At 51.7% G+C, this 15569-nt stretch overlaps 1 protein-coding gene across 2 annotated transcripts in view; it reads left to right on the top strand.

Annotated features, from left to right (window-relative positions):
• Positions 1 to 15569, top strand: part of Tmem120b (transmembrane protein 120B) — a 48333-nt gene that overhangs the window by 10648 nt on the left and 22116 nt on the right. The window contains exon 2 of one of the 2 annotated variants that reach the window (XM_013503583.1): positions 150 to 288. The exons of the other annotated variant lie outside the window; for it this stretch is intronic. Coding sequence (XP_013359037.1) covers positions 286 to 288 — 3 coding nt within the window. The 5' untranslated portion in view covers positions 150 to 285. The remainder of the gene's footprint in view (positions 1 to 149; positions 289 to 15569) is intronic. 2 annotated transcript variants of the gene reach the window in all.

The following is a 15569-nucleotide window of genomic DNA, read 5'->3' as shown; positions in this document are numbered from 1 at the left end:
CAGTTCAGGCTGGCCTTGAGCTCACTTTGTAGCCCAGGCTGGTCTTGAACTCACAATGATCCTCCTGCCTCAGCCTCCCGAGTGCTGGGATTACAGGCATGCACGACCAGGCCCGGCTAACAAAAGCACATCTCCACCTCTGTTCCCAGCTAAGGAAGCAGAAGCTCGGCCAGGCTGATTGATAGAACCAAACCTAATTGTTGAAATGTGGGGGGCCCCGCTGTCTCCCCACCTGCTCCCTGCTGTGAAATAGGGGAGCTCTGAGCTGGACGAGTGGAGCTGTGCATGGTGAGTGGGGCGCACACTGGGAGTGGTGCAGACTGTAGTAGGAAACATTTAGCGGGTGACAAGGAGGACATGTGCTTTCGGGTAGGGGTGAGGGTGCTGCACCTAAGAAGGTTAACAATGGGAACGACCCTGCTGGGGATTTAGCTCAGCGGCACATTGCCTGCCTGGCAAGCACAAGGTCATGAGTTGGATTCCAGGTTCTGGAACCCCCCCTGCAAAAAAAAAAAAAAACAAAAAAAAACAAACCAATGGGAAGGACCCTATTTTTGTTGTTGTTTTGTTTCATTTTGGAGACTGGATTTCCCTATGTAGTCAGGCCTTGAGCTCACTATGTAGCCCAGGCAGGCCTCAAACTCACGGTGCTCCTCCTGCCTCAGCCTCCCAAGTGCTGGGATCACAGGCATGCACCACCACACCTGGCTTACAGAGGACTTTTTTTCAGCAGAGCATCCTAGTCTGTCTGGATTTCCCTACATGTGCCCGTGTCTCTCTGACTGGGTGATGCCTTTTTCTCTGCTTTACCTCTCCTGCCCTTGTGAAATGAAGGAAAGAGGAAGTTTAATTCTCAAACCCTGGAGGACCTGAAAGGTCTTTGGAATCTCCCTTCCCCTACAGAAAACCCCAGGGCCAGCCTGGGACTGTTCAGGGGGAAGGGTCACTTTTCTCTGGATTGTGATTCGGGTCTGTCAGCGCCCTGCTGGCCTGTGGGGACAGCTGAGCCTTGTCACCGTGAGGACTTGGTTTTGGCTGATTGGGGCTTTTGGCAAGCTGAGCATTGTTCTGCAGCCGGCACGTGCCTGGCCCCCTGGCCTGGGCTGTGACCCTCGAAGGTCACCACTGTCACATTGGCAGGTGACGTGATGAACAGTTCCTGCCTGCGTCACTGGAAACCTGAGCCTGTCCCTCCCAGCCTAGGACAGAGGTGGCCCAAGGTTCCTTCCCTGGAGCCTGGCCTGGCAGGCCTACGGGGCCTTGTGGGGCTTTATGAAGGCTTGGGTTTTGCTGAAATGGACATCCCTCTGGCTGCTGCGTGCTCGGTTCAGTCCCTGGCATGGCCATACAACAACAACAACAAAAGCACGTCAGGAAGGTGGGCTTTAAGCAGGAAGTTGAGTACTGTTTCATTGAAACACCATATTGGGCCGGGGATTCAGCTCAGTGGCACAGTACCTGCCTGGTAAGCTCAAGGTCCTAAGTTCGATTCTTGTATCAAAAGCAAAACAAAACAAAAACCATATTATCCCATTCTATAGAGGTTAGGTAGGTTACTTAAGGTCACATGGTTCCTAAGTGTTGGAGTCAGGATTCGAACTCAGGCAGCTAAACACCAAAGTCTTAAGCACTGCTCCCTAGGGGCTTCTTTGTTTCTCTTCCATCTTTCTTTTTTCAACTTTTTGAGACAGGGTCTTGCTGTATTATTTAGGCTGACCTTGAATTCACTTGTAGCCTTGGCTGGCCTCAAAACTCAGGGTGATCTTCCTGCCTCAGCCTCTCAAGGGCTAGGATTACAGGGGTGCGCCGCCACACCCAGTGTGGGCTTCTTTCTTTAGACAGGTGGTGTGAAAAGAACACTGGACCAGCATGCAAGATTCCTGGGTTCAGGTCCTAGCTCTGCCACTATCTGATACCTCACCTGAGGCAGGGTATCTTGAAGCTTGAGTTTCCTGACCATGCCATCTTCCTGCCTCAGCCTCCCAGAGTGCTGGGATTAAAGACACAGGCCACTGCGCCCAGCTTTAGTTTATTTATTTATAAAACAAAGGACAAAGGCTGACAATGGTGATAGCAACTGGCAGCAAACCAAGTGATACATGGATGGTCTCATGGCAACTAAACAATCCTCCATCTTACAGATAGGAGATTGAAGCTGAGAGGCTAAGCACTTGGGAGTCATGGAGCCAGAATTATTATTAATAGGAGTAGGTTTTTTTTTTTTTTTTTTTTGGTCTTTTGAGACAGGGTCTCACTACATAGGTCAGCCTGGCCTTGGACTTACTACGTAGCTCAGGCTGGCCTCAAACTCCCAGCAATCCTCCTGCCCCAGCCTCCAGAGAACTGAGATTATAGTTGTGTGCCATTACACCCAGCAATGAGCAGAATTTGAACCCAGGCCTCCTGTCTGACTCAAATGCTTTTTGTTTTCTTAATACAGTGGGTTCAAAAATGATCTTGAGATGCTTAGATTTAGAAGAAAACTATTGAACTTGCTGGATTTCCTCTCATTTGTATAGAACTTTGACACAGTGTGTTGGTCAGGACTCTTAGTTGCAAGTGACAGAAACCCGGGGTTTTAAGCAAAGAAAGTTGATTATTGGCTCATAGGTTGAGAAGCCCAGTGGTGTGTGGCTTCAGGCATGGCTGCATCCAGAAGCGCACCTGTCTTGTGTCTCTCCTGTGACCTCCCCTGGGGCACTCTGCCCTGTTTTGGCACACCTGGCCTCAGGCAGCCCCAGGCCAACATCTTACCAACCTAGCAAAGCAGGCAGACACGTCTCTCCCTCACCTTTTGGTTTCAGCCGGAGTGAGCAGTAGCTCTCATCGCCACAGCTCTGGTCGTGGGATTATCCCTTACCCAGTCACCGCGGTGCTGGGTCATCGGGCCTTGGTCACGTCTGCCTCTGGAGCCCAGGAGCAGGACTTGTGCCGCCCCCGAACGTGCAGTAAGGGTGTCCATGTGTGAATCCTATAAAGAGAAATCAAATACTAGACGTAGAGAGCAGAGAAGGAAGGGGTGCCGGGCAAGCATCTGTTTCGGGGGAGGGGAGTGTAACAGGAATTGTTTGCACCTGTGATTCCCAAACTGTGAGCCAGGGTGCGGCCCACAGAGGCGGAGGGAGCGCTCGGGGCCTGGGGGCTGATTTCACTGAAGTCAGTCTTCAGGGCAGCGCTCACACATACCTCGCCTTTCACAGCTGAGAAACTGACGCACGGAGCGCTCCGCAAACTCAGCTCTTGAGTGGCAGCCTTGGATTTGGGCTCTGGCAGATTCGAGTGACTCAGTCACGTGGGTTCTGGATCCCACGTGTACAGCGTGTGGCTGGGAGCCCTGCCTGTGGGTCTGGGAGATTCTCGGTGCTCTTCCTGCCTCAGCCTCCTGAGTGCTGGGATTACGTCTCACAAGTCTCGACAGGGACGTTGGCTCAGGAGTCCTCAGTGCTGGTGTCTGCACTCGGCCTGTGTTTTTTTTTTTTTTTTTTTTTTCTTTTCCCCCTGGTACCGGGAGTTGAACTCAGGACCTTAACCTTGCCAGGCAGGTGCTGTGCCACTGAGCTAAATCCCCAGTCCCACTCGGCCTGTTTGTGTTAGGAAAGCATCTCAGATGTTCCACAGCCGTGCAGGGAGCTGGAGTCTTCAACCTTACCTTCCCACGGGGCTGCACGTGGGGACTCAGGGGACAGGAGAGGCTGAGCTCTCGGACTCCTCCATCGGAAACTTTCCTGTCAGCAGCCTCCTGCCTGTCAGGGTGCAGTTAGACACATGGGAAGGCCGCTTGGGGCTCCCAGCTCATGTTAGTGTAATGCTTTATTCTTTTCTTTCATCCAAATGCAATCCAGTCTGCATTTTTATAAGTAATACATATCCAGCCAGGCGAGGTGGTGCACGCCTGTAATCCTTGCACTTGGGAGGCTGAGGCAGGAGAATTGCAAATTTCAATCAGTTTGGGCTGCTTAGTGACTTAGTGTGACCCTGTCTCAGTACCAAAAAAGGGCTGAGGGTGGGGAGCTTGGTGTGACAGCTGGGTTCAATCTCCAGTACTGCAAAAAAGAAAAATAAAAGGGGGGGGCAAAGGAAAGAAAAAGGTGGGAAGGTATGCGTCGATACCATGATACCACCGTACCATGTACAAGTGTGAAGGCTTGCAGGGGAAGGATGAAGGCCACACAGCGCCACAGGCTGGCAGGAAGCAGATGGCATGGCCACATCTCCCTGAGGAGAAGGGGTGATCTACAGGTGTGGGAGGGACAGGAGGTGGGGCTGGGGGTGCCTGAGCTTGGAGGGGTCCTCTCCCGGCCAGAGGAGCTGCTGTTGGGAGCTGCGGTGGGTAGTGATGAAGCTGTCCGTGCAGGAGACACCGGCCCGTGCCTGGCTTCTCCTGCCCTTACGTCCTCTGCCCCCGTACCCGTTGGCCAGAGCCAGCTGCGGGGCAGAGAGCAGGGGGTTCAGGAGGGCCGTGCACGGGGACCACAGAGACCCATCTGGTCTGGCCACGGGGTGCAGCAATAATGAGCAGAGCTGGGTGTGGTGGTGCACATCTGTAATCCCAGTCCTTGGGAGGCTGAGGCAGGAGGATCACCACAAGTTCAAGGCCAGCCTGGGCTACAGAGTGAGTTCAGTGCCAGCCTGAACTACACAGGGAGGCCCTGGTTCAGAAAACCAAAATCAAAACAACAACAACAACAACAAAAGCCCCCAAAAATAGCGAATGAAAAGGACCCACTTCTCTGTGGGAACAGGATGGGAATATCTAGGATCAACTTCCTGTGCACTGTTATGACTTAAAGGAAGGTTTGAATGTGGGTGTCAGTGATGGACTTGTCTTTAATTTTTTTTTCTTGAGATAGGATCTCACTGTGTATTCCATCCTGGTTTTAAACTCACTGTGTGGCTCAGGCTGGCCTTGAACTCAGGCAATCCTCCTGCCTCAGCCTCCTAAATGCTGGGATTACAGGTGTGTGCCACCATGCCCAGCCATTGTCTATCTTTTCGATGTGCCTGCAATATTTCATAATAAGCGGTATACCGTCCAAGCACTAATGCAGTGGTACCAAAAGGCTTATAAAGAAAAGTAGTCGGGCAGCTCAGTGTCAGTAGCACTTATGTCCGGAGGACTACCGGAGCGTTGTTCATGGCAGATTGCAGCGGCGTGTTGTGCTTGGCTTCCTGCCCTTGGAAAGGTGTCGTAGCATCTGGCCCGTTGCCGATGGCGTTTTCTGTGTGATTCACCCCTTTCCCCCACAGCTCCCTTTCCAGGAGTTCCATCCAGCATGCTGCAGTCTGACAGGGTGGGGGGGTGAGGGGGCGGCGCCTGCCAGTGAGCCGGATCCTGGGGGCGGGGCTTGCTGGGGCTGCGGAGCGCGTCTCCACTGCTGCTGCTCTCCGTGTGCCCCCAGCGCTTTGGGTTATTTTTAGGTGGGGCACCTTGAGGTGGGCGCCACTCACGTTTAATAAGCCTGCGGAAGAGCTCTGTCTGCGGAGTGGCTGCCGGCTTGGAGTTTGTGTCTCCCACGAGCCAGCACACCGTTGCAGGGCTTAGAAATAAAAGTAACAGTCTAGCAATTAACATTTGTTTTAAATTTTTTTTTGAATTGTTTCTTGAGACAGGGTCTCGCTATGCAGTTCAGGCTGGCCTGGAGCTGACTTTGTAGCCCTGGCTGGCCTTGAACTCGCAACCATCCTCTTGCCTCAGCCTCGGGAGTGTTGGAATTACAGGCGTGCGCCCCCATGCCTGGTTTAACATTTGTTTTAAAAGTTAGAAATTTAAGTCAGATGTGGTAGCACACACCTGTAATCCCAGCACTCAGGAGCCTGAGGCAGGCAGATCCTTGTGAGTTTGAGGCCAGCCAGGGCTCCACAGCAAGACTATCTCAAACAAAAACAAAAACAAAAACAGAACCCCCAAACACGCCAGTATATCCTTCTCCACCACATTCACCAGATCCGGCAACAGGTGACTTGCAGTTCTTCCCTAAAGTCAAAATGACAACAAAAGGTAAATGTTTCAAGTGGATTTAGGACATTGAGGCAGTCGCATTGGCATAACTAGATATGCACGAAAGAGCACTTACAGAACTGCTTCAGAAAGTGGTGAGAGTCAGGTGTGGTGGCCCATGCCTGTAATCCCAGCACTCAGGAGGCTGAGGCAGAAGGATCACCACAGGTTTGATTCTGAAGGCCTGGGCTATATAGGCGGTCCAAGACCAGCCTGGGCTACACAGCAAGACTCTGTCTCAGGAAAACAAAACAACTGAAAGAAAGCGGCAAGAATGATAGAATAAGTGTGTTTGGAGCAAAGGGGAGGGTCTTGAGGGGGGATTAATGGTAATGTGTCTTTTACTGATTTAATCCCTCCCACATTCACCGTATTTTTCGATCACACCGCATGAGTCCAGATACATGAACTGGCGAGAGAGCACAAATGCACCGAGCCTAGGAGGAGAGGGGTGCTGTGCCAGGGTCTGGGAAGGAGGGAAGTGTGGGGTGTGACGCTGACAGCCCAGGTCTGAATGATGGGGTCCTAACACTAGACGTGGTTGTGGTCATACCAGTTAATAAATGTATGAAAATCGCCAAGTTAGACACCTCAGACGAGTGAATTGTATACCACCCAAGTCACACAGCCATGGAATTGTTAAAAAAAAATGCTTTAGTTAGCTTGGTAGAAAGAAAAACCCTTGGGTGTTCGGGTGTTAGGGTGCTGAAGGGGTCATTCAGCAGGCTCCACATTTTTGTTGCTGGCATCTTTAAGATGCCAGCACCCAGGGCAAGAGACTGGTAATAATGAGCCCGAGGCTTGTGGGTTCTCTTCGGAGGAGAAGCACTGGTTGATTTTGCCTGGCAGGAAAGCTCTGTTCTTTGAACCGTTGTTCTGGATTCTGACATTTGTCTCCGGAATGAACACACAGCCCAGACTGGCAGAGCCACACCCACCAAAGAGGAATGTGTTTGCGTAGTGAGTGGGATGTCAGAGGTGTGCTGCTGTCTGCTGGAGGCAGATTGCCAGGGGCATCAGTCAGCTTTTTTTGCTGAGATGAAGCACTTGACACTTGGAAAAGGATTCAAGGTTTATTTGGGCTTCTGGTTTTGGAAGTTTCAGTCCATGGTCACCTGGCTCTAAGGAAGAAAACATGTTGGCAGAAGGGCCCGGTGGAGCAAAACTGCTTACCTCAAGGCCAATAGGAAGCAGAGAGAGCTGGGTGTGGTGGTGCACACCTGTCATCCTCGCACCTTGGAGGCTGAAGCAGGAGGATTCCAAGTTTGAGTCCAGCTTGGGCAACTTTAGAGACTTAGGAAGAACCTGTCTCAAAATAGAAATTAGAAGGGCTGGGGGAGCTGGAGGTATAGCTCAGTGGTAGAGCACTTGCCTAGCCTGCACGAGGCCCTGGGTTCTATCTGCAGTACCATGATAAATGAATGGGTGGATGAGGAAATAGGGCTGTGGATGTTGCTTAGTGTGAAAGTCCTGGGTTCTTTTCCCAGTACCAGGAGAGAAAGAGACAGAGAGGAGGAGCTGGGGACAGGATGTGCCTTTCCAGGGCGCCTCCAGGTCATGACCTTGGCAGTGGGTGTTGTGTTCTGCTGTCACCTCTAACACTGCTACGTTGCAGATGAGTCTTCGGCGTTCACTTCAGATTTCAGTCGTTGCAAGGGGCTCCAAGAAAACCCGCAGAGCTGGGCCTTCACTTCCCTCTCTGCCCCATTTTCCTCGGGTTGTCAGCCAAGTCTCTCATTTGCCCTGGGCCCCCATCTTGGTGCCTTCGAACCTGTGGGCACAGCTGGATGTGGTGCTGGTGCTTATGATCCCAGCAACTGGGGAGGCTGAGGCAGGAGGAGCATGAGTTCAAGGTCCATCTGGGCAACTGAGGGAGAATCTGTGTTAAAGAAGCACTGGTGTATAGCTCAGCGGTAGAGTGCTTACCTAGTGTGTGCGAGGGCCTCACTTTGATCCACCCGTACCACAAACAAATCAGCAAGCAAGTGAGCTAGCTTAGTGCGTAGAGCTGCTCTTGCTCGGCACCCAGCTGCTGGCCCGGCACTGACTTCTGTTGGTTCTGAACGCACCTTCTGGCATCGGGCAGCTGGGGAGGCAGGAGGCTGGTGGGCTCAGGTTGGTTCTGCTGGGCCAGGCCTGGGCCCTGAGCCCCACTCCCAGCCAGCATCCTGGGTGGAAGTGGGGGGAGATGCAGCTCTCCAGAGAAGCTGCTCCCGGATTGGCAGGAATGCTGGAAGCTCTGCCTGGCTACTGGGCCCTGGGCGGAGGCTGGGTGGGGGGCTGCTTCCTCCCAGGCACCCCAGTCCTGGGACAAGCAGCTCAGAACACAGCCCATGTTCAGGTACAGAGGGAGACAGTGATGGATCCTCCCACCTGCTCTGAGCCCAAGGACTGCGCGCCGCGGGCAGTGTTGTAACGTGATGTGGTCACCGTGGGGACGGGGTAATGGCTCCTAGTGACCTAGACAGAATCACTGCGTGACCCAGTAGTTCACTGCCAGCTGTGTACCTGAAACAAAGAAAAGGATCAGAAGCAGATCTTGAGAGATGTTTGCACATCCGTGTGCAGAGCGGCATTATTCACAGGAGACAGAAGGTGGAACAACGCAAGCATCTGTGGATACACGAGGGAACAAACAGAATGTGGTGGTGGGGGCGCAGGGGAATATAATGCAGCCCTCAAAAGGATGCCTGCTGTAACGTGGCTGGGCACCTGAACACACTATGCCCAGTGATAAATAACGGGTTCACAGAAGCACACAGCCCACTAGATGATGTCCTGAGAGGACTTTCCCACAGGGTTGGAGAACAGACTGTGGTGGTCAGGTTGGGGGAAGAGAAGCAGAGAAACTGATAGGTTCATCGTCTCAGAAAGCGTGATGGAAGGTTCCAGATGTCTTGGTTACTTTCCTCTCGTTGCTGGGACAAAATACCTGATGCCCAAAATTAAGGAAGGAAAAGTTTATTTCGCTGACGGTTTGTGGAGGTTTCAGTCCATACTTGGCAGGTTACAAGGCAGACTGGCACATGGCAGAGGGCTACAGCTCATGGCGCCCGAACACAGCAAAAGCACCAAGCACAAAAGCCAGGAATAGCCCCGAGCAGCCTCTTGCTCTCCCTTACATATGCAAACTATCCACCCCAGGGCGGGTGCAGCTCTCACACCCATAATCCATCAAACTCTAAAAGCCTGTCCCATGGCGGCATGCAGCTTTGGGGGGACACCCAGACACAAACCATAACACCAGAGGTGGGTGGTCGTGAGGGCCTGCAACAGTGTGCATGTGCTTAATGCCACCCACTGCATACTTGATGCTCAGCTCTGTGCTACGTGTGTTTTATCACAATTAAAAATGAGAAGAGCTCATGGTAAAATCCCAGCACTTGGGAGGCTGAGGCAGGAGGACTGCTGTGCATCCTGGGCTACATTGTGAGTTCAAGGCCAGCCTGAACTACACAGAGACCCCTTTGCCAAAACAAAACAAGCGACTGGGTGCGGTGGCACACCTGTGATCCCAGCTACTGTGGAGGCTGAGGCAGGAGGACCACAAGTTTGAGCCTAGCAAGGGCAGTTTAGCTCTTACTGAGATCCTGTCTCAATGGTGAGGTGGTGGTGGCAGCAGCAGGGGTGATGGAGATGGTTGGGGGTGCAACATCAAAACAAACAAACAAACAAACAAACTGAGAAAGAGTCAGCCATCTAGAGAAAGGTAAGGCCCCATGAAATGAATCAGTGAGCTTTCTTGCGCTTGCAAAACTGGCCTGGATATCGGTGAAGGGACCCAGGGGAGACTTCACGCAGAGGTCCTTGTTCCTGACCCTCGAAAGTACCCCCTTTGTGGCTGTCGAGTGCTGAGGATGCACCGGCCGGAGGTGGGGTCTCCCCGGAGGACAGCTCTGCTCATCGGCAAGCGGGGGACCTGCAGGGAGCGGATGTCGCGGTAGCAGGGGACACCGTCGTGGTATGGCCACCCCTGCCTGGCCCACCCCCTTCCTGGCTGAACAGGAAGCTTCACCAGTAGAACCTGGAAAAGTTAATGTTGGTGGCATCGAGTGCTGGCGGGGTGTCAGCACGGCCGAGTGCTGTGGGCGGCTGTGCGTGTGGGAACGGCCGCCGAGGGGCCGTGCGTCGTGATTCACTGAATCCAGGACGAGCCCGTCCTCTGAGCCAGAGAGAAGCACAGTCGGGGAGGAGCTGGCATGTGCGTCCAGAGGCAGGTGGAGGACGTGCAGGGTCGCGTTGCCGGGTAAGGTCAGTCCCAAGGCGGCCTCGGTGTTGGGCAGCTTAAATCAGCTGTCGGAGTTCTGTGGCCTGACGGACTTTCGGCAGTAAGGAAGGCAAGGCAGGTGCTGTAGGGCAGACGCACTGCTGCTCTGACCATGGGGTCCCGAGTGAAAGGCCTTTTTCCTTTCTCTGCGACAGCCCTGAGCGGGGGCTGGCCGGCGGAGTGAGGGGCTGGCCGGCTGTTGCTGCATAGAACAGCACTGACGGGTCTGCTCGGACGCGGGTCAGGGATTTGCCCAGGGTTCGGTGGGGAGGGGAGGCCGTGCTTTACGAAGTTCGGAGGCTCAGGCGGGAGCTGCGAATGGCTGGGGATCACTCACAGGACTGGGGCTGCAGTCACCTGGAGATCTCTCTCTCTTTCTCTTCCTGTCTGTCTGTTGGTCTGTCTATCTGTCTGACTCTTTCTGCACTGAGCTATATCCCCAACCATTTTTATTTTGAGACAGGATCTTCTCACTAAGTCACTAAGTTGCCCAGGCTGAGCTTGAACTTGTGATCGTCCTGCCTCAGCCTCCGAGACTGCTGGGATTATAGGCGTGCGCCCCCGGGCCCCATCTTGGAGGTTTTTATGCGCACATCGGGTGCTGACTGCAGTGACAGGCAGCTGTGTCTCTGTACCCTTGGTCGGAATCCCACAGACCTCTGTGTTGTCACACATGATGGCCTTGGGCTGTGGGACTTTCTGTGTTGAGAGTGAGTGTACCACCAAATAGGAAGGAAGCTGCAGGGGCTTTCCTGACGTCTTCTCAGAGCTGTGTGGTGTCAGGTGTGGTGGTGTGTGCTGTAATCCTAGCACTTGGGGCTGAGGCAGGAGGATCGCTGTGAGACCCTGTCCTGAACAAACAAAACAAAGCTGTGTGGTGTCCCTTTGCCACATTCTGCAGGTCAGATTGCTCACAGCCTACCGAGACTGAAGGGGAAGGACAGACACCCCTACTCTGTCTGGGAGGTGTGCTCATGAAAGGGGGGCTGCGTTTTAAACCCATCACGAGTGGGAAGCTCTGTCCCTGGATGTTTAGGACCCTGGGTGGTTCAGCTGGGGAGGCAGTAGTGGACTCGGCTGTCTGCATCATGTGGTTTCCAAGTCTGTTTTCAGGAGAAGTGGACCCGTTGTTGCTGTTTCACAGCCTGGGAAGGGGCATGCAGGGAAGGCCATTGCACGTGGCTGGCTGTGGCTTGTTAGCTAACTGCTGGCACCTTGTTAGCTAACTCTTGGCTGTGCTGCTGCACCCACCTAGCTGCAAGGGAGGCTGGGAAATGTGGTCTTTATCTGGGCAGCCATGTTCTCAGCCACAACTTGAAGGGGTCCTGTCACTGAAAGGAAACAAGAGACTCAGTATTAGGGCAGTTACGTTTCCCAAAAGTATGTCTTTTTCGTATATGTGCACATACATGAGATATATATTCCTGTATGTGTGTGCAGGTGGGTCTGTACAGCACCTCGAGACCGTAATGTTAAGTGGAGTCCGATACACAAGCTGACATGTCGTACAACTTCTCTTATATAAGAAACCTAAAGTATAAATAATTAGACGTAACAAAAGAGAGACAGTAGGAAACAGGGAGATAGATCTTCCACAAATTGTAAAGCAATCCAGATGCGGGGGGCAAAGCAGAGGGGAAGGAGAACAAAAAGAATGGATGCGTTGAGTACATGGACCTACTCCCTAAGGTGAATGTGAACATTACGTACCACCACCAACACTAATGACAAACTTAAATTAAAAAAATAATTCCGAAGACTCGCACCACACTAATTGCTGAAATACGGATGAACTGGGTAAAAGGGAGATGTTACTTTATCTGGATTGTTTTAATCCTGAAGAACGTACTCAGGTATTATTATTATTATTATTTTTTTTTGGTCTTTTTGAGACAGGGTCTCGCTATGCAGCTCAGCCTGGCCTTGAGCTCACTTTGTAGCCCAGGCTGGTCTTGAACTGGCAACGATCCTCCTGCCTCAGCCTCTCGAGTTCTGGGATTACAGGGGTGTACCACCACGCCCGGCCGTACTCGGGTATTATTTACGCACCTTTTGAAAGATGATTTCTACTCAGAACGCGAACTGTAAGGAACAAACGCTGCTGTTCTCCGGCCCTGTGTTAGGGGTTTTCCCTAACGAAGAGGCAGCAGCAGTGCAGGATGTCGCCTGGGTAGAAGTCGGGGCCCAGAGCGGTGGGCTTTGCTTCGCACAGTGGGCTTCAATAAATGTTGAGTAAAAAAGAAAAGGGAAAAAGAAAAGAAAGAAATGTCCGGAGGGAACGTAGACAAGCATGGAGGGCGGGGAGGTCGCAGAAGCTCAGGATGAGGAAGTCCTGGCCCCCTGCACAGCAGGTGGGCCGAGGTTGCTATTGTATTACACACTTAACAGTTGGCTTAGAGGGTGGATATTATGTTGCGAGTTCATATTACACAGAAGTAAATAGCAAAAAGGAGGCAGGAGGAAAGCCTCGCAAGTGATGGATAGGTTCATAGCGAACACTGGGGTGAAGGTGTGAAGGTTATACTTATCTCCGCACTTACCACGTTATATACATTAAATGTCTGTGGTTCACGGCTTGTATGTCAGTCATTCGTCAGTAAAGGCTGTGTGTGTGCGCGTGCGCGCGTGTGTGTGCTGGGGACGGAACCCAGGGCCTTGCACATACTAAGCATAAAATTTGTTTTTAAAGGAACACAGTGCTAGGTGTGGTGGTGCACACCTATAGTTCCAGCAGTGGAGGCTGAGCGGGAGGATTTCTGTGAGTGGGAGGCTAGCTTGGGCAACGTGCTGTGACCCTATCTCAAAAAACAAGACGAACCCACCCAAAATAAAACCCACCCCACACCCAGATGCATAGAGTACAGCCAGGAAGAAAATTTAGAGAAAGGCCTGGAAGAAAAAAAAAAAAATAGGGCTGGGGATTTAGCTCAGCGGCAAAGCGCCTGCCTGGCAAGTGCAAGGTTGTGAGTTCGGTTCCCAGTACTGGAAAGAAACCAAAAAAAGAGAAAGGGCTGGAAGGAAAAATGGGTGGCAAAGGTTGTTTCCAGGGAAGAGAGAGAGATGGGTTAAAGCAGATGTTAGCACGGTGTAGTGTTTGAATTTTTAACAAGGACAATGTCTTCATGTTTTACTTGTACATTAAATATTCATCCCGCAGCAGAAGACCTGGTGCGTATCTGGCAGCTGTTTCTACGGCCCTTATCTCTCTCTGGTAGAAACTAACACCAAAGACAGCCCTTTATCTCCCACGGCCCACCTTCCTGAAGGTTATCTCTTCCCTTTCTTCCCGCTGTGGACCTGGAGGATTCCCTATGTCACCAACAGATAGTTTTCATTTTTATTTTTTGGGTTTTTGAGATAGGGTCTTGCTATGTAGTTCAGACTGGCCTTGAAGTCATAGTAATCCTCCTGCCTCAGCCTCCTGAGAGCTGAGATTATAGCTGTGCGTCACCATGCTTGGTGTTTTATTTTTAATTATTTAATTAATTTATTTTATTTTGTGGTGCTGGGGCTTGAACCCAGCAAGTGTTGTACCATGGAGGTACATCCCCAGCCCTTTCAATTTTTTTTCTTTTTTTGGACTTTTTGAGACAAGGTCTCACTATGCAGTTCAGGCTGCCCTTGAGCTCACTTTGTAGCCCAGGCTGGTCTCGAATTCACAATGATCCTCCTGCCTCAGCCTCCAGAGTGCTGGGGTTATAGGCATGCACTACCACTCCTGGCTAACTGAGCATTTTATGGACTTACTTATTTTTGGTGCTGGGAATTGAACCCAGGACCTTAAGAATGATAGACAAGCATTCTACCACTGAACCATACCCTCAGCCCTTGGGTGATTTAATAAGTACATGTAGAAAGTTGGTCACTGCCGTGTGTGGTGATCCTATGGATAGGAGGACCTACAGAGAACTCGCAGTGATCCTCCTGCCTCAGCCTTCTAAGTGCTGGGATTACAGATGTGCACCACCACACCTGTCAGAGACCCTGTCTCAAAATAAAAAAAGGGCTGGGGATGTAGCTGGGTAGTCGAGTGTTCAGTCCCTAGCACCATAGAAGTGAGCAACAGTTTGTGAAAGAGTTCAAGGCACTGTTCTGTGTTGAAGGAGACAAGATACTAGCGGTACTCTCAGGCATGAAACTGAAGGGGCCCCGGGGTGTGGAGGAAAAGTGCCCAAAGAGAGCCAGTGAAATGTGAATGGGGATGGGACAGGAGCTCATAGCCTTGCAGGCTTAAATTCTATATTTGACAGTTGTATCTGGACATGGAAGAGATACATTGTTCCCAGGACAGGTGTAGTACTTAGTAGCCATGCTGTCCACAGCCCCCACTGGGTGAGTGCAGGAGTGGGTGAAGTGTTTCGGTGAAAGGCCAAGGAGTAGAGACTTTAAGCTTTCAGGCTGTCTGGTCTCTGTCACCACCAGACACCCTGCCACTGCGGTGCCGAAGCAGCACAGACCTCCTGTAGAGAGGGCGTGGCTGTGCCAGGAGCACTGCGATGGAGGCTGCAACTGCAAGTCCACATCTTTTTTTTTTGTCTTTTTGAGACAGGGTCTCGCTGTGCAGTTCAGGCTGGCCTTGAGCTCACTTTGTAGCCCAGGCTGGTCTTGAACTGGCAGTGATCCTCCTGCCTCAGCCTCCCAAGTGCTGGGATTACAGGCGTGTGCCACCATGCCCAGCTTCAAGTCCATGTCATTTTCACGGGTCAGGAAACGTTCTTCTGATTGTTTTTCAGCCCTGCAAAACCCATTCCTATCTTACTGTCCGTGCAAAATTAGACAGCTAGATTTGGCCAGTGGGCTGTGGTTCGTTGATGTTATCTGGGAAAAGATAACACACACACACACACACACACACACACACACACGGGATAAACAAATAGTATAGCATGATGCAAACAGTTGGTGAATCTGGGGGAAGAGTATAGCCAGATTCTTTGTATCATTCTTACAATTCTGCAGGATTGAAGTTATTTTAAAATTGTGGTATATGGAGGCACACACATGTAATCCTAGCACTCCGAGAGGCTGAGGCAGGAGGACGGAAAGTTCAAGCCCAGCCTGGGTGACTTAGCAGTTTAGCAGGGGATGTGGTTCCCTGTGAAGGTCCTGGGTTCAATCCCAGGCGTGAAAGAAATTTTAAAAATCAAAATAAAGGGAGAGTGTGATTTCCCTTCATGGAGGGGTCAGGAAGGGGAGAGGGAGGCTGTGACCTTTGCGTTTCCAGCAGAGTGGGCAGACCTGCTCACACATTTTGGCTGTTGCTCCCTTCATTGTCTTCTCTTCTTCTTTTTTTTTTTTTCTGGT

Source organism: Chinchilla lanigera, unplaced genomic scaffold, assembly GCF_000276665.1.
Source record: "Chinchilla lanigera isolate Chin_1 unplaced genomic scaffold, ChiLan1.0 scaffold00081, whole genome shotgun sequence".
NCBI classification, from domain to species: Eukaryota; Metazoa; Chordata; class Mammalia; order Rodentia; family Chinchillidae; genus Chinchilla; species Chinchilla lanigera.
The sequence above is the reverse complement of the archived record's forward strand: the minus strand, read 5'-3'. Positions and strand labels throughout refer to the sequence as shown.